Source organism: Symphodus melops (assembly GCF_947650265.1).
Source record: "Symphodus melops genome assembly, chromosome: 19".
In the NCBI taxonomy this organism is placed as follows: Eukaryota; Metazoa; Chordata; class Actinopteri; order Labriformes; family Labridae; genus Symphodus; species Symphodus melops.
Window position 1 is genome coordinate 5,268,051 of NC_136709.1, and position 25,410 is coordinate 5,293,460.

Below are 25,410 nucleotides of genomic sequence, written 5' to 3' on the forward strand. Positions count from 1 at the left end.
TTAATGCCGATTTTGATATATTCCCTTCAGTTGCTCAGGAGATGACTGAAAATATGGGGTATGTTCAAACCACCAGCATGAAATAAATAATGATAAAATCTGTCCCCTGAACAGACAATAAACTCCTGATGGGAATGCTGCATTTAAACTGAAAGGATGTACTCTTTGGAAAAGAAAAATATAATCCTGTTTTCCTCGCCTTCCCTCATGAAAGGAGGACGTAGGAGGGTGTACGGTCAAATCCGTCAGGGGTTTGTTTATATATATATAAATATATATATATATAGTCAAAAGTTTAAAAAAAAGGTGAGTGTATGGGCTATAGATCATTGTGCACTCGTCTGTTGCTTTAAGTCAGCGAGTATACCAACATCTCTACTGACAGTATCATCACCAGCGTCAGGCAGCAAACAGAATAAAAAAAAAAGAAGATATCTCTTATCGACGAAAAGCCTTTTGTGCCCACTACCAAGTCCAGGGTCTGTTCTACCCGGTGACCAGCCACCGACCTCAACGCTGCTGATTTAAAAACCACGACTTGAGCGGTGAGGCTTGGAGTGGACGGATAATGATGCGTCATTCTTTTCACTCTTTGAGAGACGGGGGGGGGGGAGTGAAAGAGCAGGAGATAAAGAGAGGGAGAGGGACCGCAATTTGCTCTTTATTAAACTGATACTTGGTAATGGCCTCATTCTCGGCTCTCAAAGACTCCATTTACACCCTGGATTATAGGGAGAAAAAAAGCATGAAAGGAGACACACGCACACAGGTGACTGTCAGTATCTGAGTGTCTGTAATGTCCCATATGAATACCTGGAGAGACATAAAGACACGCTCATTTATCTCTCTTTTTAAAAAATAACATTTAAGTATCTTTAGGCTCATTTTCTCATTCTCTTCATATTCACTCACTTATTTTGGAACATTTCTGTCTTCTCACTGATGCGGCCCATTCATCAGGTTTTTTTTTCCTGATATGTCTCTTCTCCCACCGTCATTCTCTTCTTCAACTCCTGCCTTTTATTCTAACTCCAAATGGGTTGAGTTTGATCAATAGAGTACTATACTCATTATCACACTCTCTTCTACACACACACGCACACACATGCACACGCTCACAGTGCACACAGTGTGTTAAGAAGTCTATTGTGCAGGCTGAATGCAGACGGTGTAATTCCCTGGATAAAGTATAAAGAGTGATGAGTGTCCATTAGCCGGCCAGACGCATTTAAAGTGATACGTTGACATTGTGCGTTTCAGCCCAGAGTCAGTGAGAAGATGAGATGCTGTGCAATCTGATTGAGGAACTGTGGGGCCTAATTAAAACAAAATTATTTTCTGAATTAGAAATGTTTGAGTCATTTGCATTGAAGAGCCATTTGGTTTGTTCTCGAGGAGAGACAAAGAATAACAAAAGCCTCCCCACAGATGAAACCTTCAAAAAACATGGGCTTTAGCTTGTTAGTACTCAGACATCATCGCGTTATAATTTTTGCATTTCATTTTCATATATTTCAAACATGTTTTAAAAGTTAAAATAAAAAATACACATAAGATTCTGGTTTGTTTTTATTCCGATCTCTCCGATGAGAGGCCTCCTTTTACAAATGTCTCGGTGAGACTTCTAAACAAGCGAGAAGATGCATTTTATTTCAACGGATTAAGTCCAGACCGCCAAGATTTGCCAATGGAATGCGTCATTTCAGTGTTGAAGGGTTTCCGGTAACTCATGGGAACCATTCCTAAACCACCTCCCACATGGCACAGCAGGCCGAGTACGCAGGGGGTTCTGCCATGTTGAATGACACCCCTCAGTCCTCTTTCAACACTTAGTGCTCTCTGTGTGTTGTTTTTTTCACAGCCCTGCCTGTGTCCTCTACTCCCTGTTCCATGTTTAAGATCTGAAATCTGTGATACAGATATGTCCATGTATGATACTATACAGGCTTGCAAAATATTTTGTTTTGTCTTTAAATCCCATGTGATCTGTAATTTGTGTTGTTTTTTGCTTTATAAGTTTATCCAAGGCCCAAGAAAACAAAATGATCAGCTGAGGAAGAAAAGTAGCAGACTTAAATGTGTTACACTCATTAATTGGTAGATGGTACAGACAACGCACTTCCATAAAATAAGCCCCTTTGTTGTGATACAGTGTTTCTGCATATTCAGTTTCAGACTTTCATAATTCTACTAGTCTCATCGTTGCTGAAGAACTTCAATCTGACCGACCAGCCTGCAAAGCCAGTTCAAGAAGTTTGTAAAAGGCTGAACCTGTCTACAAAGTTTGGCTAACTGCAGAGCCCTAATAATGTTTTTTAGTAGAGGTGTGTGTGTGTGTGTGTGTGTGTGTGTGTGTGTGTGTGTGTGTGTGTGTGTGTGCGCTCACCTCTTCTCCCAGGAGTTGAGTCCCAGTATGTTGATCAGTAGTCTGCAGTAGTAGAAGGCTGACTGTGGTGTCTGAGTCTCTGGTTCAGTCTGCTGCACTGCCCTCATGTTCAACTCCTCACCTCTCTGAAACATTCAACAAATGACTTGCATGCATAAAACATAAAAGATAAAAGAAACCAAATAACCTAGTAGGTACACACAAAGTGCTTTACTGACAAACAAGGCTAAATTAGAGAGCCAATATTAAGTGCATTCAAAGCTCTGGTTTACTTTGTGTTGTTGTCTGCAGGCAGAATGAAACATGATTATCAAACACGAATCAGACCAAGTTGATTGAATTGTTCAAGAACAAAAAGTTCAATCTTCAACATAAACTGGAGATAGAGCACATCATCTCTAAATTTTCAACATTATAAAAGCATCATCTCATCCAGCAGTTTGAGACACTATATAGTAAACAAGTAGCTCATATTCACTTCTTCAGCTCATACTGGGAGCTTAGCATTTCAAATACTGAAAGGTTAATCTCATTCTAATAAAATAAAAAATAAAAGCATAAAAGTAGGGTTGACAAGTGAAACTCCAGAAACTTTCCATGGGACGTTAAGCTTGGGAATTTTGGAAATATTCAAAATCGGAAAATTTTCATGGGAATATATGGGAATTAACTGGAAATTGAGGAACATTGAATTGTATGATATCCATGCATAAATATTACAAATACAAATTTTGAAGCCCCAATATATCACCCCATAATGTCATCAAAACTTGCACAGCGCATGTACGGGGGGCGTGGCCTCAGATATTCAATTGTACGTGCATGAAATCTGGTTGTTTGACCTACCGGTAATTCTTTAGTTCCCCATGGAAACTAACTTTGAAAATTCCCAGAGTTTTGCAACCATAAATAAAAGTAAGGAGAAGACGTACATGAAGGACAAACTCTCTTTCAGCTGCGCTCTGTTTCAGGATGGCGTTGATCACATCGTTCTCTTGCTTCTCTGAAACACACACGGGAGGAGGCGCCGGGATGTTGAGTGGCATACCTATGGAGGCAAGTCAGAAGAAAGAGTTAGCTGCAAACAAAAGACTTCTAAACAAGTCAGTCACCAGATATTTAGAAAAACCAAAGCTGTTTTTTTCTATTCCTCACTTCACTTAAAGGTGCACACAGCTTGTTAGATTGTCCCTCATTATACATGTACATGTTTGGAATAACTTCTCTGCCTCTTCAAACTACATGATGTGGTCCAAAATCACATGTAAAGACCTGTAAGCTACAAAGGATCAGGATTCTTCAGCTGGACATTTCCGATGTTCTGTTCCAGCAGCTTCACTGACAGCCAGTCTTACAGAGGTTTAAACATCAACTGAACAGATTTCGCTGTCATTATAAATGAGATCAGGACAGATGATGGAATAGCATCACTAAAACAGGTAACTGTAAACGGAAAAAGTCCATTCATCTTTTCACACAAACAAGCTTGTTGTATTCTTGTTTGATTGAATAGACATGAGATTGAGAATTCCTCGACATGTTCAAACATCAGAACAACCACTGATCGGCTTCAGTAACACAGCATTGCACATATTTTGCTGTCAGGTTTGTTTTCGGAAAGCAAAAAAAAAGAGATTTTTTTCTCTCTCTCTTTTTTTTTTGGCTGATCACACCTTCAGTCTGTCAAATGTTGAGTCAAACCCTGACCGTGGATGGATCATATGTTTCGTGTTCCACAAAGTTGAAAAATCAAATGCATAATTTGCTTGTCTCAGCGTCCAGAGGATGGTTCGCTTAAGCCTGGTTTTGCTTTTCACAGGGACTATTTTACGAGCGTACACTACTATCACGATCTCTATATTTATGTGGAGTCTGTAACTTCAGATTTGGACAATTCACGCCATACTGTACGTACTTGGCTCGTGTGTGCATGCTTGTGTCTGCGTACCGGCCCTCTGTAGACACTCGGGGCTGGAGTATCCCAGGTACTGCAGCATCTCATCCAGTGCATCGTCTCCATCCGCCAGCGAGTCCCACGCTGGCACTGCCTCCCGACACACCCGTTTAGCCAATGGTGGAGCCAGAATCTGCTCAAAGCCTGACTCTCCTTGATCCTCCTCACTATCCATCCTATGCTCCTCCTCCTCCTGCTCGCCCCCTTCCTCTTCACCTCCTTTCTCCTCCTCACTAACATTCTTCTCCTCTTCTTCTTCTTCCTCCTCTACCTCTAGCCCTTCACTCTCCATCCCCGTTTCTCCATCCTCCGCCCCCCTCTCCTCCGGCCGCTCCTCTTCGCTGTCCTCTCTCTTCACATCTATTCTTTTTAGTTGACCTCCTGGAGGAGTACGTAAATGAATATTTGCGGTGTGAGGCGATTGTGTGTGTGAGAAAAATGTGTGCGTTGGGCTGCTGGGGGAACAGGGTGGAGGCCCGTAGAGAACAGCAGAGTCCCAGGAGTGTTTGCCAGCTACATCTCGGATGATGACACGCACGCAGGCCGGAGCAGAAGACAAACCAGCGGTCATTCCGCCTCCTGGCACGCCAGACTCCGATCGGATCTGAGAGGAAAAAAAATAATAATTCAGAAACATGAAGGACAGATTCTGTGTACAGAAGAAAATCTTTCAAATATTTAAGAAATGATTTTGAAAGTTTAGTTTAAAAAAAAGACACAAAAAAGAGAATAGTTTAGTTTAGCTTTTCGTTTGCAACCGTTTGAACTTTATAAAGAAAATAAAACAGTTGACGTTATCTTTCACTTTTTAAGGAAGCTTTAAGGTAAACAAAGTTGGTGTACTTTAAGTGGATTAAATTAAAATTTCCAAAGCTGATTTGATTTTTACTTTGTCAACCTGAGCTAAAAAATAAACATTGTCGACACAGTACATAAAATGATTAATATATATTTTAGTATTAAGACAGAAGTTGTTTTACATTTAAATACTACGATCTAATAACATTTTATTCAATGCTCTGACACACTGAGCAGAACTTTAATCACTACATGTCTTTTTCTTCACTGCCAAACTTTGTGTTTTGTTTTGAGATATTTTGCCTTTGTTAGAAGGCATGAAGCTTTAAGTACAGCCATCATATGCGCTGCTATTTCAGGCTAATGACAATAGAAGCATTGGTAATAAACTGGAACCCTTTCGCATTGAGCTCAGTCTGAATTTTTGATAATGGCAAACAGAGATTATAGACTGCAGTTACAGTGATACAGTGTGACCCTGACTTTAGTGTAGAAACACACTGAAGTGCCCTTTGATTTCAGCTGAAGTTACCTGATACACTGAGAGCAGTGTGGATCCATTTAAGACCAGAAACTGGAGGTTTGGTGAATGGAAAAGCTCCGGTCCGAGATCTGCACTCTCACAGAACGGGTTATCTTGGTTTTCACACACCTAGAAGAAAAACATTGGACGTCTCTTGCTCTAGCAAAATGTGAAGATCTTCACGAAAGCATTTACTGACAACAACAACAAAGAGCTCAATAGAGGGTAAAGGGACGACTGCCATTATAACCCCTCAAATCTAATGAAAAGTACCTGGCTGGAAAGAGTAGCCGGCCCCCCGGACATTGGATAATGTCCCAGATGGTTGACCAAGTGTGTGATGACTGTTCTGGCTGCGATGGAAACGAGGCCCTGCTGGATACGACTCCGAACTAGAGAGGCGGAGAAAACACAGACAGGCCGCAAACATCACTACAAGGACAAAGTCAAGAAAAAAAACAACACATTTAATTGATGTTTAAAGCTACACTTCAGGACTCTATTGTTGAGTCTGAACAGAACTTCAGCAGTTGTGGATAAAACCACAAAGAAGTACAAACACACTTTGAGCTTGTACATAGTTTACCCCATACGGAGAAGAAGCCAATGCCATCACACACTGTGCTGTGAGCAGATCCTGGCTAATCAACAGCATTACACACACACACACACACACTGTGATACACACACACACTTTCCATCAGGTCTTGTATTGACAGGGCTTTGAGAAGAGTACAGATATTTATCGACAAGACATTCTCAATGGCTCCCTGGACCTCAGGAGGGCTCAGGAGGAGACCGGGAACAAGGACAGACAAGAAAACAAATGAACATTGAAAATTCATGGGGATAAAAAAAACAACAGAAGTGCAAAGAAGATGAGCACGAAGAGAATGTTAAAGGAGTTATAAGGCAACAGGAAGTGAAGCAGTAAATAAGTGACGATACAAAAAAAGAAGAAGAGAGAAGCATGGTGAATTGTGGCGCTCCAGTCATTAGGGCAGACGCCGTGTTCTGGTGCACCACAGTAGGGGGCAATACACACTCTCCCACGGATGCAGACGGACTCACTCACTTTTCCAATCTTTGAGAGAATGGCAAAGGTTGGTTGACAAGTCATTTTGTTTCAAATGAAGAATGTTTGTGCATGCTTTAACCTCCACTTTACATGCATGGAAGACCTGCAGACTAGACTTTAGCTGTCCTGAATGTTGTCTTTTCAATTTCTGTCCATGAAAAAAAGCTATGCACACATCTTTACGCTTACAAACATGCCACATCTTGACACGCAGTGAATAGAACAAATGATAAGACTCCTTAGCGTTGCAGGATGTCCTTGTTGTTGAATGAAATACCTTCAGTGACAGGCTGGAGTTTGCTGGAGCGTTCAGAGTCTGGGCTGTGCAGTGGCTCAGGTTCCCGGAGGCTCTCTAAAGGCAGAAACGGGTCGTAGTCTGGACTCAGAAGGTCCGACAGCTGCAGCGGGTAATACTTGGGACTGTTGAAAGACTGTGCTCCGTACACACAGCCATGCAACACCTAGAGAGGTATGGGAAAAGATTTTGACATTAAATGAGGTAGATTCCTCATTTATGCTACTTCAGGTACTTCGTTATGATACAAACACGTGATTTCCATCTATGGACTGGTTTTGTAGAATATTCTTAAAGCTGATTTACTTTAAATCCATTTGCTCAACACAGCTGTTTGCAGGACACATGGTGTCATGATGATGTATTAAAATGTGGTTCTCTACTACATTAACACCAGCACTCATGGTGAATGTTTGTAAACTTGTTTCAGTCGCAGTCATACACTCGATAAGACTATAGCTAAACAACTACGATTATTTGCCTGTTAAAAGAAAGATTGTCTGCAAACCCCCAAATTATCAAAAAAGTCCATCATGTGAACATGTGTGGTCAAACAAGCCTTTTGAAAATGTTCCCTTCATGACATCACAAAGGGCAGTGACCCCTCCCCCAGGTGGGTGACACTCCCACAGCTAGGTGTTTGTTCTGCCTTCTGAGCGTTCCTTAATAAACAAGTGCATGAAGCGAGAAAGCCGGAGCCACCCATGCCCTTCTTGAGGGGCGTGGTCGAACACAGCTCATTTGCATTTAAAGCTACAGACACAAAAACAGCCTGTTCTGAGAAGGGCTAAAATGAATGGGTTTATAGGAATGATCAAACACAGGATCATTTAGAACAAGAAGCTTCACAGACATGTTTTGGGGCTTCTGAGACTTAGCATTAACTTCAGAGCGTTCCATTCTCGAATTTTTAGTTCAATATTTGATCTTTAATAAAGCCGGAAAAATACAACAAATTAATAGATCTAAATAAAAATGGCCTTTGAGAGCACTGTGCTGATTTCCATTTAAAATGCAAATGAATGCTCTTCCACTTGAATTTCCCTCGGGATCAATAAAGTATCTATCTATCTATCTATCTATCTATCTACTCTGTCTTATGATCAAGGACATTTCTGCACTCAATCAGGGGAAAACAGCAGCAAGGAATACAAATTATTTTTTTTTCAAGTCATAATTAAGTGCGACTTTTTAATTAACGGTTAGAAACTTCTCGAGTAATGATCAAGTAAATATTGAAATCTTAATTAAAGATTTCTGCTTGAATTGGAAGCAACTTCTTTCTGAATATTAATTATTCATACACACATGCAGCTCAGTCTAAACTTGTTGATTGCATGTATGGAAAGGCTATAGGTGACTGTATGTCTAAGGGGCTGTATTCTGTTGTTACAAACACTAGTATCCATACCTTATAAATACAGCTGAGCAGAGTCTTGGTGGGCTGGTCCTTCTCTGGGGGGCTGCGTGTTTGAACAGGCTGAAGAAGAGCTTTTGGAGGAAGAGCCATCACCCAATCCAAGAGACACAACAGAAGGGACACAACCAGCTGCAACACAGACAGACATTTGCAGGCACACGTTTTGTTTATTAGCCACCTGAGAACGATAGTAAGAATAAGATGGGAGGAAATGTGTGTGTTTGTGTGTGTGTGTTACCCTCTTGTCTAGCTCATGAGGAGAAGTCTCGGTGGTAGGCAGCAGGTATGTGATGGTGGCGATTAAAATCTAAGAAAACCAATTTTAAAAAAGCATGTCATTAAACCCGACAACACACAGCTACACTTCTGAGACTTCTTAGGTCAAAACTATAAAAGTCAAGTATTTAGATAGATTCCAGATATTCTAGCACCTCAGATGTTCATCATAAGACTGCAATGATCAGGATGTGCAAAGCATAAATCATGAATGAAACAATCGAGCGTTTTTGAAAGATTTCCAATAATGACGTGCAATTTCATGGTTGTTTATGTTCGCACCTCTACGATCTTCTTTGGAGTGTCAGGGGGGAATATCTGAAGATGATCCACGTGACTGATCAGGAGGTGAAGGATGTCTGACGCCACCAGTGCCACATTCTTATTGGGATACTGGGAGGTAAAACACACATGTTGAGCATCGATGTTAATTCACAAGTTTATTAAACACATTATGACTCGCATCATTATCATATACAAAAACACACATATTGACCTTATTATGTTTGAACTCAGAACTGTTTTCATATGTACTCTATATGAAACATATATTACATCAATAGTAGGGCCCAACCAATATGGGAATTTTTGGGGCCCACACTGATGTCGATATAGGATACAGAAAAATATCGGCCAACATCTTTCTTAGTTCTACGTTTGGTCTGATAGAAGGATTTAGATATAATCATTTATTGCATTGATCCCACAAACAACGTTTTCAATCACTTGTGAAAATGACATTCAGAATAATGTAGACAAGATCTGTGTCACGTCACTGAACTGGAAGGTAACTGCTGATGAACGTGCGGCAGTGCTGAACACTCTGCAGAGTAATACAATGATACTCACATAAAAATGCTATCTGACCAGTAAGCACATGTAATAATATTGGCGCATATCTGGGCTAAAATTAGCCGACACGAGTAGTCACTGGATATGATTTCTAATATAGCTGATATTAACGTCAGGCTGATTAATCGGTCTAATAGATAGAGATTAAATACGTCAGACAGGCTGAAATGAAGATCAGCATCCAGCAACTATGAGGGACAGAGAGTGGGCTCTGCATGGAAATAAGACAATCCCTCAAGCTTCCTTGAGTGAGAGTGTGTGTGTGTGTGTGTGTGTGTGTGTGTGTGTGTGTGTGTGTGTGTGTGTGTGTAAGAGAGAGAGCTTGTGTGTGCATATCACAGTGCCAGTGTCTGCGGCTACTGGCTATTGGTATGAGGCAAGGGATGCAGACGTGGACATGCAGTGTGTTTATGTGTTATATTAGATGTGTGTGTGTGTGTGTGTGTGTGTGTGTGTGTGTGTGTGTGTGTGTATTTCTGACACAGCTTGCAGCATTCCCTTTGGATTAGTCCCCTATCTGAAGGAGGACCAAACATATTGACAGTCCAGGGTTTGCTCCCAGGAGTGAGTGAATGCAAGTGTGTGTGTGTGAGTGTGTGTGTGTTGCTGTAATGTCTTAGCAGGCCATTGGCTGCCGATACACAAGCTAGGGATTCCAAGGTTGAAAAGGTATGTGTGTGTGTGTGTGTGTGTGTGTGTGTGTGTGTGTGTGTGTGTGTGTGTGTGTGTGTGCGTGTCCATCTAGAGCCACTTGGCGATGGATGAGACAGAGAATGTTGGATGGTATTATTTGGATCAGCAGGCCTTTCCAGTGTAGTGGCCTGAAACCTACAATTGTACTGAGGCAATTCCTCCCACACCAACACTCATCTGCTCCAACAATATTTTCCATCACACTTTGGCTCCTCGCAGTTCCACCATGTTAAACACACCAACATCACCAACAGCCAGTTTACAGGCAGTGTTTGTAGTGTTTGTAAATTTAACAAGTCACCTCCTCCAAAGAAACCTAATCCCATGAGTCTCTGCAGTGTCTCATGTTTTCTAATTTAATACATTTAACAAATTTAAGAAATAGCATGCTTATTTTTTCCAGACAGCTATGACATCTAAGTGTAGAAAAAGTTTGAAAAAGACTCGTTCAAAACCACATCTTCCTGATATGACCTCTTCTGACATGTAACATTAAACATCATAAACACAGAAGGGTTATAGGATTGTGTCAAAATGAACAAAATGTGTGATAAAGGAATCATTTCTTGAATGAGATTTTTGTGATTTGAAAATCTTACCTGATGTCTCCTGGGGATACTGTTGGACAGTTTTAAGACGTCATGACGGTGCGGTTTAGTTTGTTAGAATTATGTTTGAGGCTACACAAAGCTGAATTAAACCTGGCGTTGCGTTGCAATCTTTTTTTCCATAAAATGTGAACTATTCCAAATAAATGTAGTATTTGGTTTTCAAATTAAATATTTCTAACTGAAGTGCAAGAATTGCACATCTTTAAGGAGCTGTGCTATCTCATCTGAACGTCTTGATGGCGATGATTTGCGCACACTTGAAGTTCAGTCTACATGTCTTTAAAGCAAGATCTTTCTCGATCGGTGACGTGGCTCAGTCCAGTCAGCGCGATATGTAAATCAAGTCAATATTGGATCTGAAACTGTTATTAGATCAGATCGGTCCCATCACTAGTTCAAAGAACAGATAGAGGTATGAAGCACAATGGTGAGCTACATGTATAAGGGGGTTACCTAAAGAGTGACTATCTACTTAATAAAGTTTGTGAGCAGGAGACTCTGTTTGAGGGTAACAGTAAACTGTAATCAGGTCAACATCAGGCCCAGGTGTTTTTTCGTGCCACATATGATGATAATTCTTTTGGGCATTTCTGTGATATCTCTTTTCCAAAAATGGGATTGAGAGACGGATGTAGGGACAAGTAAACAACAAAACGTCTTTGCATTAAAAAGAAAAACATTAGCATGGGATATTTGTGATATTTCATCTCTTTGTTTGTAATTATTTGGGGGATGTTTCATGCTAATGGTGCTGTTGTGACATTTTCAGCTAACATGTCTGACTAACTCCATGAAGGAGGCCAGACACAGAAATAAAGAATTCATTCAATCAGCATCCAAAAATGTCCAGCATGTAATTTCTCCCAAATTCAAATAAAATGATTTTTAAACCATGTTTACGTTATATTCATTCATTTAATGTGCATTTATAAACACATTACTAGTATAAGCAGTAACTTCTTTGCCCTGGGATTATGGACAAGTCTTTCTAACATGCAGACAGAAGGGAAACAGATGTTTAGGCACCACAGTGTTGAGTAGATCAGTGTGACAGGCAGCCAATCAGCAGGCTGTCTGATACAGATTCATTGCTTTGGTCTGATCACATTGAAGTGCAGTCAGAGCCAGAAAGTGGATGTAGGTCAATGGGGACAAAGTTATAAAGAAACCACAGTTTGCATGAGATCACTGGACTGAGCTGGGCGGACACGTGACCCTCAGAGATTTATATTCCAATGACTCACTTTAAGGTTGTGTGTGAAAGGTTTAGGGTTAGGGTGGGTTGACTTTTCAAGCCCAATGTAATCCTTCCTGGAGTTTTTTTTGAAGAGGTTAAAAAAAAAAGTGACTGACCTTCAGAGTAACACAGAGGACGTTGAGAGCGTCTTTAATCAGCGGATGTTGAGTCCCATGAACCAACTCCTCGCACATCCAGATCCCCAGACTGCACAGAGCCACACACCTGACAACACAGAGCCCATACAGTGTGAGCGAGCTTTTACACGTGATGATGTCATACAAGAAAAACTGTTCAACAAGGATCCACACAAGTTCTGTTCATACAGTTCACTCCAGACACATCAAAGACTTAAAACGTGTATTCATGAATGGTTTAGTAGCAGAAGAGTGATTATTGATTTATTGATTCATTCACTAAATAACCATTTTGCTGATCAGTGAACACAAACAGGAGTACTCAGCTGTTAAAGCAGAATGTGTTATTGGTTAAACAGGGCGAATAAATAAACTGAATAACTTTAATATGAAACTTTACATCGTAACGGGTATCCACATTACTGCCATGATTAAAAAAAAACCGAAACATCTTTTTTAAAATCTTCATACATAAATCGCTTGAATTAAATAAAAAAATCTATTTTTCAGCAAAACTCTTTTTGAGACTAGCTATTCAGATTGAAATTCATAGAAATATCAGCTGATACAGTGAACTTTTTATGCCCATTGTTGAGAAAAGATAGAGTCAGAAATCAGGGACAGAGTGTGGGGAACGACATTGAATTGGGAAATTAAAGCCCACTTTCAGGACTTTAGACTCCATGCTGTATCTCACCCAAAGTGCAATAGTCGCAATGATAATAATAATAATTGTTGTTAGCCATATTTTGTATATTTCGCTTTTTTCCAACGGAAAAGTGTTCTATTATTTATTTTATCTTATTCTTTATATTGTTACTTTTTTGTTACCTGCTACATTTTATTGTTGTCTTATATGCTGCTGGAAACCTACATTTCCCTGAGGGAGTCATCTCAAAGGGATCAATAAAGTTCAGTCTAAGTCTAAGTCTACATACGGCGTGCACCCTAACCACTCGGCCACCACAATTTTTGAGATTGAATGAAGACACGTCCGAGTTGTGCATTGACTGTTCAATGCAAACAATATGCTGAAAGCTTTTTTTCTTGAACTATTAAAAATTTGTTTTGGTACCTAAATGCCAAATCAGGTTCACATTTCTGAGGCCATAATGGTCTGATGGACATTCTGTTGATGCTCCTGAGTAAGAACGTTGCATTAAAGCCTCGTTTCCACCAAGCGGTCTGCTTGAGATCGGTTATTGCCGTTTCCACTGTTAAAAGTTTGGAATGGTACCAAAATAACTGGTCTGTACCGTTCTTGTTTCTTTTTTTTCTCGATAACCTTCTGTTAGGTTGCCAAGTGTACTGATCCAACCCTAAAGTTGTGAACTAGACACACATGCAGTCTGTTCATTGGTCAGAATCTTCACTTACCGTGCGACAGCTGTAATAAAGGACACAGACAAAACGCACCATGTTTAAAATATCCTGTCTATTGTCAGCCCCGTGGACAATCATTGATTTTTCTTTACGCTGTCACATTCTTCTTCTTCGTTGAATTTACTTGCCGTCTACAAAATGTGGCACCGCTGTGATTTACTGATGTGTAAGTGTACGGTTTGCTTTGGAAACACAAACAAGATCAGGGTTTACCGTACCGAAACCAGACCTGATGGCTTGGTGGAAACTTGGCTTTAGAGAGCAGCTAAAAGATCAGAGTTCTTCATGAGCAGCCTCACTCAGAAACACATTCACAGACAGGAACTTGCCTGGCAGGAGCAGAGGGTTCCTCCCTGGCAGAGGTCAGGATGGTTTTGATAATGTGCTCCTGTAACACAAAGCACACAGAAAAACTCTTAAACACTCTTTTATTCAGATCATAAGAAGGGTGACAACTGGAACTTGGAAGTGTGAGGTGTTAATATGAGTCATACATGTTGCACTAAATATGGCCCAAAGGCACAGCGCAGACTTATCTACACACATGGGCAGACAGATTCAAACACACACACACACACAGTCCCTGGTTCTGTTCCCTTCAGTCAGAGTTAATGACCGCTTACCGATTCAAAACAAGCCTCTGCCTCGTAAGAAACGAGTGAGCGGGCCCGAGATGCTGCCACGCATGGCATTAGCAGGTTACAAGGCAACAACAACAATAACAACATTACTCCCATAGCTCTGGACTGTTACAAGAATGACTGATCAGACATTAACCTATTAGTTTACTTCTCAGACCGCCTGCGGGAGGCACAAATGTGTGCTTCAAGTTTGGCCTGAGCTGAAAGGAGATAAAGTTTGTCTCAGAGTTTGCCCCAGTGCTTTAGCTGATGTCGTCTTCCGTCGTCGTGCGTCTCTGACAGAGATGACCATCTAAGTGTGCAATGAAACTCCTCTCAAACAGCAGTAAAATAGATACCAACCAAAAGACAGTCCCCTCTCTATTTATAACCTTTTTGAAGTGTATTCCTTCCAAGACCTTTTGCAGAGATATATATTTTTTTATATTCTGATGTATTTTACTATCATATTATACACATTTACATGACACTGGCATGATGACTCATCAGAGGCAGACTACTTTTACTTCCACTTGCCTTGACATCAGGGAACTTTGTGAGCACCACGTCGGCTGTGGTGGGATGGAGGGCGGGAATCTCTCCATATAGGTTTGGAAAACACACCAAAGAACCGAGCAAGATCTGGGCCTCTACCCTCGGAGCCTTGAAAAGAGGAAGGGGAAGGATAGAGACAAAAAGGAAGTAGAGAAGAGGACAGAGAAAAATGCTAATTGCAAATAAGAACAAAAAGAAAATCTCATATACAGTGTATGTATATATATATATTTGTCAAAAGGTGTGGAGGTGTGTTACATTAAACTACTGTGTGTCTCTGTTTTGTTGTTGGAGTTTCTTACGTTGAGCGATGAGCAGACGGTGACTCTGGAAGCTGCGATGATGAAGTCCAGGATCAGCATTGTGGCTCCAGGTAGTCCAATGCTGAAGAACCTGGGACTGCAGTGTTTTATGATTGTGTTCACAATGTCCTATGGATAACATACAGTTTATTAAAAAAACAACAACAACAACAACACAATCACTGAAAAACAGAGCAGTCCCTGCTTTAATCTGAAGCAGGAGAATCATTTACGAATCAACATAAGCAGAAGAAGCTGTAGAAGGATGACAGTATTATAGTGCATGGTGACTTCTTTGTATCTTATTGTATCTTATGTGTCATTTGTCATTACCTGGTCTTGGTGCATCAGTCCCTGGTGCATTATGTTGTAGAAGTGTGTGAGGAAGTCTGTGTTTGGGGAAACATCTTGTCGTCTCTTCATTATTCTGCAAATCAGCTTGTAGGCGTGAAGCTTCCCCTGCTTGTAACGCTCTGTCAGCATGGTGGCCTGGAGGACACACACACACACACACACACACACACACACACACACACACACACACACACACACACACACACACACACACACACACACACACACACACACACACACACACACACACACACACACACACACACACACACACACACACACACACACACACACACACACACACACACACACACACACACACACACACACACACACACACACATTCAAATACTAGAACATGAATTGACATGTACTGAAGTTTGAGGACAATTAAAGTATATTTGTTTGAAACTATATTTGTTAGACTGTAACTGTCTGAGTGACTTCACTGCTCAGGTCCATAATTGTGAAACAAGCTGAAAGATTGGCTGAATATTATCTTCAGCGTCAGTGTTTTGATTTATGGAGCAAAAAGTGCTTGTTTTATCCACTTCATGGCAAGTTGTTTTTAAAAATGCCAGACAAGACAAATAAAAGGAGTGCTTCAGAAAAATGATTTTCTCTTTCTCCGAAAATAAAAGGGAGTCCGTGTTCTACAGCTGGATCAGTCAGTTAAGTGTTTTTGCTTTTATTGTTGCGTTTGATCCAAGCTGACCTTCAGAACACACCAAAGTAATGCAACAATACGGACAAAGTAACTTGATGGATGTTCTGCAGGGTTTAATTACATTTATAGTCAATGGAGTCTGGTGGCTGTAACCAACTTTTTTGGTTAAAAAATAAATAAACCCTTTCTTTGTTACTGAGAGGTATATTCCTGGATGGATCATTGAAGCAGAAGAATCATATCAAACACTTTATGTAACAATTTGAGCCTGGTAGCTGCAAAAAGGAGCACTCTAATAGGAGGAACTGTTGATCTAGAAGATTTCTTAAAACGTTCCAATTCCTGAATGAAAGACAAATAGAAATCTAAAGTGTTGTTCACTAGTGTGTGACTGTAAACATACTTGCTCACACACTTTGCTGGGAGGCAGAGGTGTAAATGTTTAAAACTGTGATTGCAGATATAAATGTGCAATTACATTATACAGAGCTCACCACTGTGCACACCTCGTGATTAGACATCTTGAAGTGCAAATGCAGTGTGGAAAAGTGATGGAAAGATTTTTGCTACAAGTGAAGACATTTATAAGATGTGTACTTAGACTTCAATGCATCTAATAGAGATCTCTGAATCACACTGACCTTAAAGAGCCATGGAGTGAGAATTCTCAGTGGTGGGATCAGAACAGGAGGAGGAGGAGATGTCTGGTTGTCCAGAGAAATTCCCAAATTATCTCGAATCTAAAGAGAAAAAAAAAACATACTGGGCTTTTTCAAAAAAGAAAACCAAAGACCTAGCATACTTTATGCAGGGTTTAATGAAAGTACTTACCTTGGCCAGGTTTTGCCACAGCTCACACAGATAGTCAAAGACCTGAGCATGGATCTCTGGGTCTTTGATGCTATTGACGTCCCCTAGGATACCAAGCATCCTTCGCCACATTACCGTGGCAACATCTGAGTGCCATCCAGTTAACGAGCCACCCGCCATCACACTACAGTCCTCGCTGGGGAACTCACTTGTTTCTGAAATCAGTCAATGAATCGACCAGTGACTTCTCATTGATCATGAAAGGAAGAGCAGAAAAAAACAGGAAGTGTACATGTTTGAGTGTGTTAGCATTACCCAGGTCATCTGGAGTCTGCAGGACTGAGTTGTGGAGCTTCTGGTCCAGTTGTAGGTGTGTGTGTGAGTGGGAGTGTGTGTGATCTGTGTGATCTGCTGTCAGCGTGGCAGGGGAGGGCGTCTGAGAGCGAGAACCCCCGAGAGAATGCATGGGAGAGGCACTCTCTGAACCTGAAGAAGAAAATCAAGAAAATGCACAATAATGAAGTGAAAAAAGCAGAAGCTACTGTACAATCGTTTGCCGGTTTATGGGATAGAGAAGCAATCATTAACAGTATGTAGATGATCTGTGTAAATCTACCTGGTGCAAAATATAGTATTCAGGACATTCATTTAAACCCTATGGAGATACAGTTACCAAAAAGGGCTTCATGCGATGTGCATACCAGTGACAGTGACAGTGTGGCTGAGGCTGCTGGTCTCTGAGTCGAGGTGGAGTGTTGTCAAACTTGCTACTTCATGTTCTTCACAGGCCACGCCTCCTCCCAGACTATCCTGGTCCAGTGAGCTGCCTCGACCTCCTCCGCCTCCACCTGATCCAGCTCCTCCTGCACAGTTCTCTGAACTGAATGTAAAATCTGCAAAGCAATTTTTTTTTTCCGTTAATTATTTCAACAAAAACTATTCTAAATGTTGGCAAATCAAAAAATGTAAGGGTTAGGGTTTGTTTTTTTTTAAGCAGGAGCTAAAGGTTTTTAGAATTGAATGAAATAAAAAACTTCCATATCCTCTCACAAAAGCTCTTTAAACTTCAAATTTGCAAGGGGAAGGTTTGTTTTTTTTCATCTGGGGATTTTTTTTTGTTTTCCTAGTTTTGGATTTTATAAAAACACGTCTACAAAACATTCTGTCAATGCTCCTGATGATCGATATAACAAGCAGCAGGGAAATCAAAGAACACTTCAGTGTCTTGTCTTTCAATGCCTTGAACGATTCGATTGATTGCATTGCTTATGTGACTTTGTGTTATTGTGTTGGACATGGGTTAACTCAACACAAATAATGTGGAAGCAACAGTAAATAAGCAATTCATTTGACCTGACAGCAAAGAACAACTGTTTTCATCGACTGTTTGACAGGTTCACACGTAACCAGCCACACCCATTCATACACTGATGGCTGAGGTTTTTATGTAGAGTGACCATCACAAGTAACTAACCCCATTCATAAAGCAGGAGCTGGGGATCGAACCCCCGACCTTCAGTATGAGAAGTGACCCACTCTACCAACCCAACTCAATGAATACTTGTGCCTGTATGAAAATGTGTCTCAGTTTGTAAATATCTGAAATTAACAGCTGCGTTCTTGTTCCTTACTATCAAACTTGCAGGTGGAGTACTGAAAGGCATTAAAGGAGTCTGATTGGCTGTCTGAGCTGACGACGTCAGAACCGCTGGCACTCGCTGGTGACGTCCATTCAGAGGGAACGCCTGGGTCATCGATAGGACGGGGATCATCTGAGGGTCTGGATCCAGGACTCTGACCTGCCTCCAGGAGCTCTGGTAGGTCCCTGGGAACCTCCAGACTTCCCGGGCTGCTGCCACGACGACCCTGCGTGTCAAAGGATGCGAGATTAAACTTTCAGCTCCTTTAGATGCACAAATTATACTCTTTTAATGGAGTTTCTGCCAACACGTGTTGTTCTCACTGCTGTTCCTTTGGCTCTCAGTCGCTCCTGGATAAATTCGTCCATGAGGTCGGAGAAGTTCGGGTTGCTGCTTCCTACGTCACTGGAGACCGGACGGGCCTTCTGGACCACTTCCTCTTTATTGACTAGAGTCAGACGGAGAGGCAGATATAATATGATGAGAGCACAAACACTAATGAACTAACTAACTAACTAATGGAAAGATTGAGCAAGATTCACACACTTAACACACCAGTCAGAAGGTCAGATGTCACACAGATAAATAGAATCTTTGTCCATTAAAGTAGATTATCCTTCTCACTATCCTATCAGAGGTACTGTAACATAGCGTCTCTAATCTAGTCTGATAAAATGAAAATAATACTGCTGCTTCTCTCTTTATCTGTAAAAGCAGTTATGGTGCGTGCGTGTGTGTGTGTGTGTAATGTAGGACCCTGAAAGTTAGCAAAAGACTGGTTGTTAAAAAAAAGCCAAAACACAACAACAGGCACACCCACTAAATAAAGCAATGCATGTTAATTCACACCATGCAGAGACAGTGAGGCAGTGTCACCTTGTTTAGTCCAAACAGGCAGCATGTCAGAGGCTGATATTAGTGTTGTTAAATATCTATAAGACGTATTGCTGTTGGCCTGCTAGCAAAAACAGCAGTCAGTGTGGGTCTTTAAACTCGGAGGGCAGAGCGTTTCCTTCTGTCCCAGAGATAAGATCAAATATGCTGACTCACTTTTCTTTTCTTGAAGCTAAAGCTGGTAGAACTGTCAGAGCCTGGTAACATCTACAGCTCAGTCCCAAGGCTCAGGAGAGATCGATGAATCAAGAAAGAGGGGCTTCACTTTGCTGCCACCCAGCTGATGAAAATCTTAACTTGCTGCACATTTTTCTAACAAGGTTTGACTCTGGAAACTTCCACTTATACACAATGGCCCCTTTCCACAAAACAAGACGGGCTGTGTTCAAACTGCAGTGTCCTGCTTAACTCAGGGACAGACATCGTCTGTTCAGGAAGTGGTCACGTTTGAACTTTTTTAACCACAGAATTCCAAAAGAAAACCCCAAAAACTTGGAAGTCATCAGAGCTCGTTATTAGAAGAATCTCTGGTTGTGATCTTATGGAGGGAACTGAAGTTAGCAGCAAACAAATTCAACTCGACACAGCTAGCCAAAAGATGACATTTGTTTGGGTTAATTCAGCTAAGACATCTACAACAAATGACTAAGTAACTATTAGTGTGTTATGTATACATTTCTTCCAGGCTGGATGTTATATACCACAAACACAACAGCATCTACAGATAGACTATTAATGTGGAATGATTATCTGTCATGCCAACATTGACAACACGTACAGAAAACATGTAAACACAAAAGTCTGTCCTCTAGCATGGCTTCAACTAGACTACACTCATCCTAGCACCAAATATTTCTGTTATGTTACTCAGCCCTGAAGAGTGCACCGTGTCTGTGTGACAGGACACTTACAAGGAACTCACAAGGACACTTATTAAGGACACTTAAATACGTCCCAAAAGGACACTTAGTCCCACAGCTCATAAGGACACTTAACACATAACTCATGAGTTTTTCATAATATAAGAAATAAGTAAACCCCGTTTCCAAAACCTTTCAAGGCCCCCAAATAATTTGCAGTAATAACACCCATCTCAATATAAATTAAAAATGTCTGTAAAGGAAACAAACTGGTCTGCAGTATAAAGTATTTGTGCCTGTGTCCCTGCCGAGCTTACAGAGGTTAAGACAAACTTAGCAGTATGCATTTGTACAAAGCATCAAGATTGGCCAAATACTTGGAAAATAAAACCTTGGCAAAATTCTATAAAGATGTGTGTTCACCTTTTTCAATATATGAAAATGACTTTAGAAAACAGAAATAAGATGTTGTACACGCTAAGTAGGAACCATGAGTCTGTGCTCTTTTAAGGAATGCAGTACTTTACTCAACACCCAGGCCCAAGCCTAGGGGAGGGGGCAAAAGCATCCATTGCACCCTTAAATTAAATGTCTACACCCTGAATCGAATGGGAGCTTTTACAATAAGCAACACATATTTTTCATTCTTGAGCAAGGTCACTGTAGCTGCACCCTCTTTAGTCTAAAACACTCCTCAAATCATTTAGCTCTAGAGATGAGACTGTTAGTGCTTTAAGAAGCTTAGCTGCTTCCTTTTCATTTCCTCTTTCATTCAAGACTTGATTGAGGAACGGGAACTTCTTAAACATCCTTGTTTAGTTCCCCTGGTTTTACTTGGCTGAGTGAACTCAAACGAAGTTTTCGTGCTGTGATTTTTTAAAGCTTTGATGGCAGCGTAAGTCTTTAAACAAACAGAAAGTTACAACACAATATCTAGTATACCTAGTGATGATAAATGTGACTTTAAGTGTGAAGGTGGGGCTGCTGTCAATACTATCGTAATCCTATGGAATAAGCTCTCAAACAACAGACCTGAATGAAGGAATAAAGAAAAGGATCAAACAGGGCGACGCCACATTATCTCCACAAACAGATTCAGGTGATGAATCACTGCGCTCACTCAAACCTGTGATCCTTGAGTCAAAATAAATGAAACCCAGTCGTGCAGTCTGATAGCCTTGAGAATAAGAATGAATAAAAAAAACGGGGGCTCCTGACTTAAAAAGCCCACTTTATCACTTATATTGTTAGATGTTAGTGGTAGTGGACAATAACCATCCAGGACTGTTTATCTGGAATCTTTACCTTTTCTTATCCATTCAAATGTTCCGCTTGTTTCAGTAACATCAGCACAGACATTCATATATAAAGTGTTATTCTGCCTTCTAGTGGTCTGAAAACAAACTACAGCAATATTGCTTTACTGCTATATATAATTAAAGCAACTTGTGTTTGCTCTTGATTCACTTGTATATGTGTTTGTCAATTCAACTTTGACATTAACGTTCTAAATATAAAACAGCTCTGAAAGATCTGGAGGGCTTTCTGTCAGGTATAATGTATATCCAAGTGTGTTCTATGTAACTTTCAATTCTTCTTTTGTTGGGATTTTCAGCTTCTTCCTGTGTAGCGGAAGAGGGGCCGGAGTCCAGGGAGGAGGCGAAGGAGGTACGAGGAGGCGGCATGCAACATCAAGGAGAGGGATAAGGAGGCGGAGAAGAGGGTAAGGGGGAGAGAGGAGGTTAAAATCCCAAAGCTCTGAGAAGAAAGAAGAGAGGAGGAGGAGGAGGAGGAGAAGGAGGAGTAAGGGGTTTCCCAGTTGAAGGTAGAGGTGAATAGATATGGGAGGAGGAGGGGATCCTTGACAGGAGGCAGGCTGGAGGAGGGGCTTCGTTCAAGAGAAAACACATCAACAGGGAGTTTGAATTTCAGTCCAGCAGCAAGATGATGAGTGTCAGCCAAAAAAAAAAAAATCATTCCATCATAACAAACCAGTTAAAAACAGCCAAAAAGGAAAAGAGAGTTGCTGGTGTTTGTGTATTGGTGAGTATCTTTCTTTCCAAAGTTGCTGTTGTATCTTTTGTGTCCTCTGTGAGCACTTCGTTTGTTGCAATCCTCACCTGGCGGAGTCGTCTTTCGTCCAAAGTAGCCCAGGACGTGGGAGTAGAGGTCTCTTAGCGATGCGTCGCCCATGGCTGCCCGGCCCTGCCTCTGGGGCGAAGAGCCTTGGGATGAGCCCTGACCTCTGGGCCGGGGCTTTGAGGACAGAGCGTGAACCATACTCTTATAGACGCCGCCGAGGAGAGCCCCCTGGTGGTGTCTTGAGGAAGTGCTGCCTGGCTCCTGGGACCTTGAGCGAGACGCTCGAGACCGCAAGGCCGAACGTCCCAAACGGCCACGTACCCCCGTCGACACGCCAGAGCTTGATGTGGACTCTGAGTGAGTCTCAGGACCGGAGTTGGATCCCATACTGGACTGAAGATGTTGCTTGTCCCTGTCTCCTTCAGTTCCAGCCTTGTTTTCAAGGCCTCCAGAAAATGTTGCACTCCCTGCCACGCTGTTTTCTACAACAGCCCCAGAACCTAGTTTCTCATGTGCCCCTGCTCTATGGCTCAGCCCAGCCGCAGAGCCAAACTTACCTGCAACCCCTGTTCCTACTTTGGCCCCTGACCCTGCACCGGCTCCAGTCCCAGACCTGTCCCCTGCTGAGTGGCTGTGTGTGTGGAAGTGACTGAGCCGGCGCAGCCTGGCTTTCCAGTGAGCCTCTTTACTCTCAAGGGGATTGTGAAACTGGACTGACTCGGTCGAGGGTCTGAAACTGACATGAACGCCGCTCAAGTGATGCCTCTTGTTGCTTCTCGAAACCTTGGATTTAGTTGGGTCTGAAGTTTGGTTTGACTCAGTGCTAGATTCTATGGAGTTCTGGTCTTGTCTCATTGGACTGGACCTCCCTTTATCGTTCTCTGTTTCTTCTCCCGTTTCCTTCCACAAATCCCTTTTCTCTTCCCATCCTGCTGCCCTCTCTGTGTTCCCTCCTCCCTTTTTCTCCCCGATGTGTCTTTCTAGACTAGCGCTTGCCTTCGAATTGGGTGAGGGCCACTGACACTGCAACTCCAGACACTCGTAGATACTCCTCTGCTCTGCCTCGTTCTCTTCTATTGAATCCACACTGCTGTGCCTCACGGATTTACTTACCTGTCTGTCCTCTCTCACCACCTGCCTTGCTTCTCCTACCTGCCCTGCGTGTTCCATTTGTGTTCTCGCAACTCCTGTTTGCACAGACACGGGTAAAGCTACAACACTGTTTTCTACGACGAGACAAGAATTGTTTTCTTCTCCTCCCTCCTCCTTCTTCTCACCCCCTTTTTGAGTGAGGTAGTCCCTAATAGAAGAGAACAAATCGTCCTCCTCTACCCCAGTTTCTCCTTCTTCTCCATCGTTTTCCTTCTCAGATGAACAGGCGAAGGCAGAATCCCAGTCGCTAACCCAATCAGAACCTGAACCTTGGCTCCGAGAGCCAATCTGCGGCCAGAACTGGTCATAAACACTACCATCATCTTGCCCCTCTGAGGAGGAGGAGATAGCAGCATCAAAGGAGGTAAAAGGGGGGGGTGAGGGTGCGGTGGGGGTGTGTGGGAGTGGTTGAGCTGCGTGGGTGTTGGCTGCAGGTAAGAAAGAAGTAGTGGAGTGCTGTTGGAGGGGATTTGGGGTTGAAGTGGGATCCCTCTGGGGTTCTTCACCTTTGACCCGTTCAGCGATGAAAGGCTCCATGACGTCAGAGGCACTGCTGCTCCGAGCGAGGGAGGAGGGCGCTGGGGGGTCCAGGTCGCAAGCCACTACCTGGAAGACCTCTGAACAGGAGGTGGGAGGGGCCTCATCGCTCTGGGAGGAGTGGCGCATCCGAGAGGTGCGGGATGTCAGTGTGATTGGCGGGTCCTCGAGGTCTGGTTATAGGAGGAAGAGAGTGAGGTTAGTGGGGGTCTGTGAGGAAGGATACATGCACACATACAGACACACAAGCAGACAATGAACAAAACCACAAAAGATACATGAGACCAAAAACAAACTGGGTTGGGTTATCTCTGAATAGCTGAGAAGATCAGGGTGCAACATAGAGGTAAAGAGGCCAGTAAGACGTTTGGTATTAAACTGCAGGATCTGTCAGACAACATTCATGATATGATACATTTAGCAGCTCTTCAGAGTCACTTAGGCACTGTAAAAAAACCTGCAAAATGAAAACTGCTTTCCACTGCTTCGCCACGGGAAGTGAAAATATCACTTCAGCTTCAATGTTTTAGTTTGTTTGGACTTTACTGAGATGTTATTGAGATGAATATAACATCTTTGTGGTGCAACCAAAAATGTAAGAAAGTAACCAGAGCCCCGACGGATTAATGGTCTGATATTAGCATATTCAGTGACTACCACTATCGGCTACTTTAACCACAGATATGTGCTGATATTACTCAATTTATCCAACAGATAAAAATCATTTGATTTGAGTCACACTGTCACCGACAGATGGAATATAAATATAAAACAAATATCAACCAATATATTGGTATACATTTTTTTCTCTCTGTAATATCTGTATCAGACCCAAAAATTCTTTTTGATGAAATTCTACATCGGTCGGACCCTAACTAAGTAGTTTTAACGAATGGTCAAGTGTGGACTACGCACCCAAACTTAATGATGCAAAGCTGATACAGAGGGCTGACAGGTTGAACTGCTTTACTGTTAGGTCACACAACTGTTGAATTTTCATGACGATTCTGCTGATGATTATGTTACTCAAATCCGAGCAGCACTCATGGTTTGTTTTTAGCTGACAACACTGTCGACGGCTAAGACATATTTTTAAACAAAGACAAAATAAAAACAATCTCCTTCAGTATCTGCTGCTTTAACAATATTGACAGTCATGTACACAATATTATTTTCTTATAACTGATTGGAGGTGTTACAATGAGTAAGAACAATTATTTAAAAAGGAAAGCTGCAAAAAAAAAGGGCATACACCCACCACTCATCGATAGATAATAACATAACATCAAACCTG

General features: G+C 41.7%; 1 protein-coding gene across 6 annotated transcripts in view; it reads right to left on the bottom strand.

The window, feature by feature from the left end:
* ralgapa1 (Ral GTPase activating protein catalytic subunit alpha 1) overlaps window positions 1–25,410 on the bottom strand; it is a 75,021-nt gene that overhangs the window by 31,977 nt on the left and 17,634 nt on the right. For 4 of the 6 annotated variants that reach the window (XM_079369299.1, XM_079369301.1, XM_079369298.1 and 1 more), the window contains 21 exons: window positions 22,466–24,289; window positions 18,915–19,039; window positions 18,583–18,817; window positions 17,653–17,844; window positions 17,267–17,437; window positions 16,973–17,166; window positions 16,783–16,881; window positions 15,454–15,609; window positions 15,121–15,249; window positions 14,801–14,926; window positions 13,973–14,031; window positions 12,240–12,348; window positions 9,013–9,123; window positions 8,693–8,761; window positions 8,446–8,583; window positions 7,017–7,200; window positions 5,935–6,053; window positions 5,671–5,790; window positions 4,335–4,944; window positions 3,319–3,434; window positions 2,387–2,511 (listed from right to left, as the gene is read on the bottom strand). In XM_079369299.1, coding sequence (XP_079225425.1) covers window positions 2,387–2,511; window positions 3,319–3,434; window positions 4,335–4,944; window positions 5,671–5,790; window positions 5,935–6,053; window positions 7,017–7,200; window positions 8,446–8,583; window positions 8,693–8,761; window positions 9,013–9,123; window positions 12,240–12,348; window positions 13,973–14,031; window positions 14,801–14,926; window positions 15,121–15,249; window positions 15,454–15,609; window positions 16,783–16,881; window positions 16,973–17,166; window positions 17,267–17,437; window positions 17,653–17,844; window positions 18,583–18,817; window positions 18,915–19,039; window positions 22,466–24,289 — 5,011 coding nt within the window. The remainder of the gene's footprint in view (window positions 1–2,386; window positions 2,512–3,318; window positions 3,435–4,334; window positions 4,945–5,670; window positions 5,791–5,934; window positions 6,054–7,016; window positions 7,201–8,445; window positions 8,584–8,692; window positions 8,762–9,012; window positions 9,124–12,239; window positions 12,349–13,972; window positions 14,032–14,800; window positions 14,927–15,120; window positions 15,250–15,453; window positions 15,610–16,782; window positions 16,882–16,972; window positions 17,167–17,266; window positions 17,438–17,652; window positions 17,845–18,582; window positions 18,818–18,914; window positions 19,040–22,465; window positions 24,290–25,410) is intronic. The other 2 variants (XM_079369303.1, XM_079369302.1) reach the window with 1 other exon arrangement.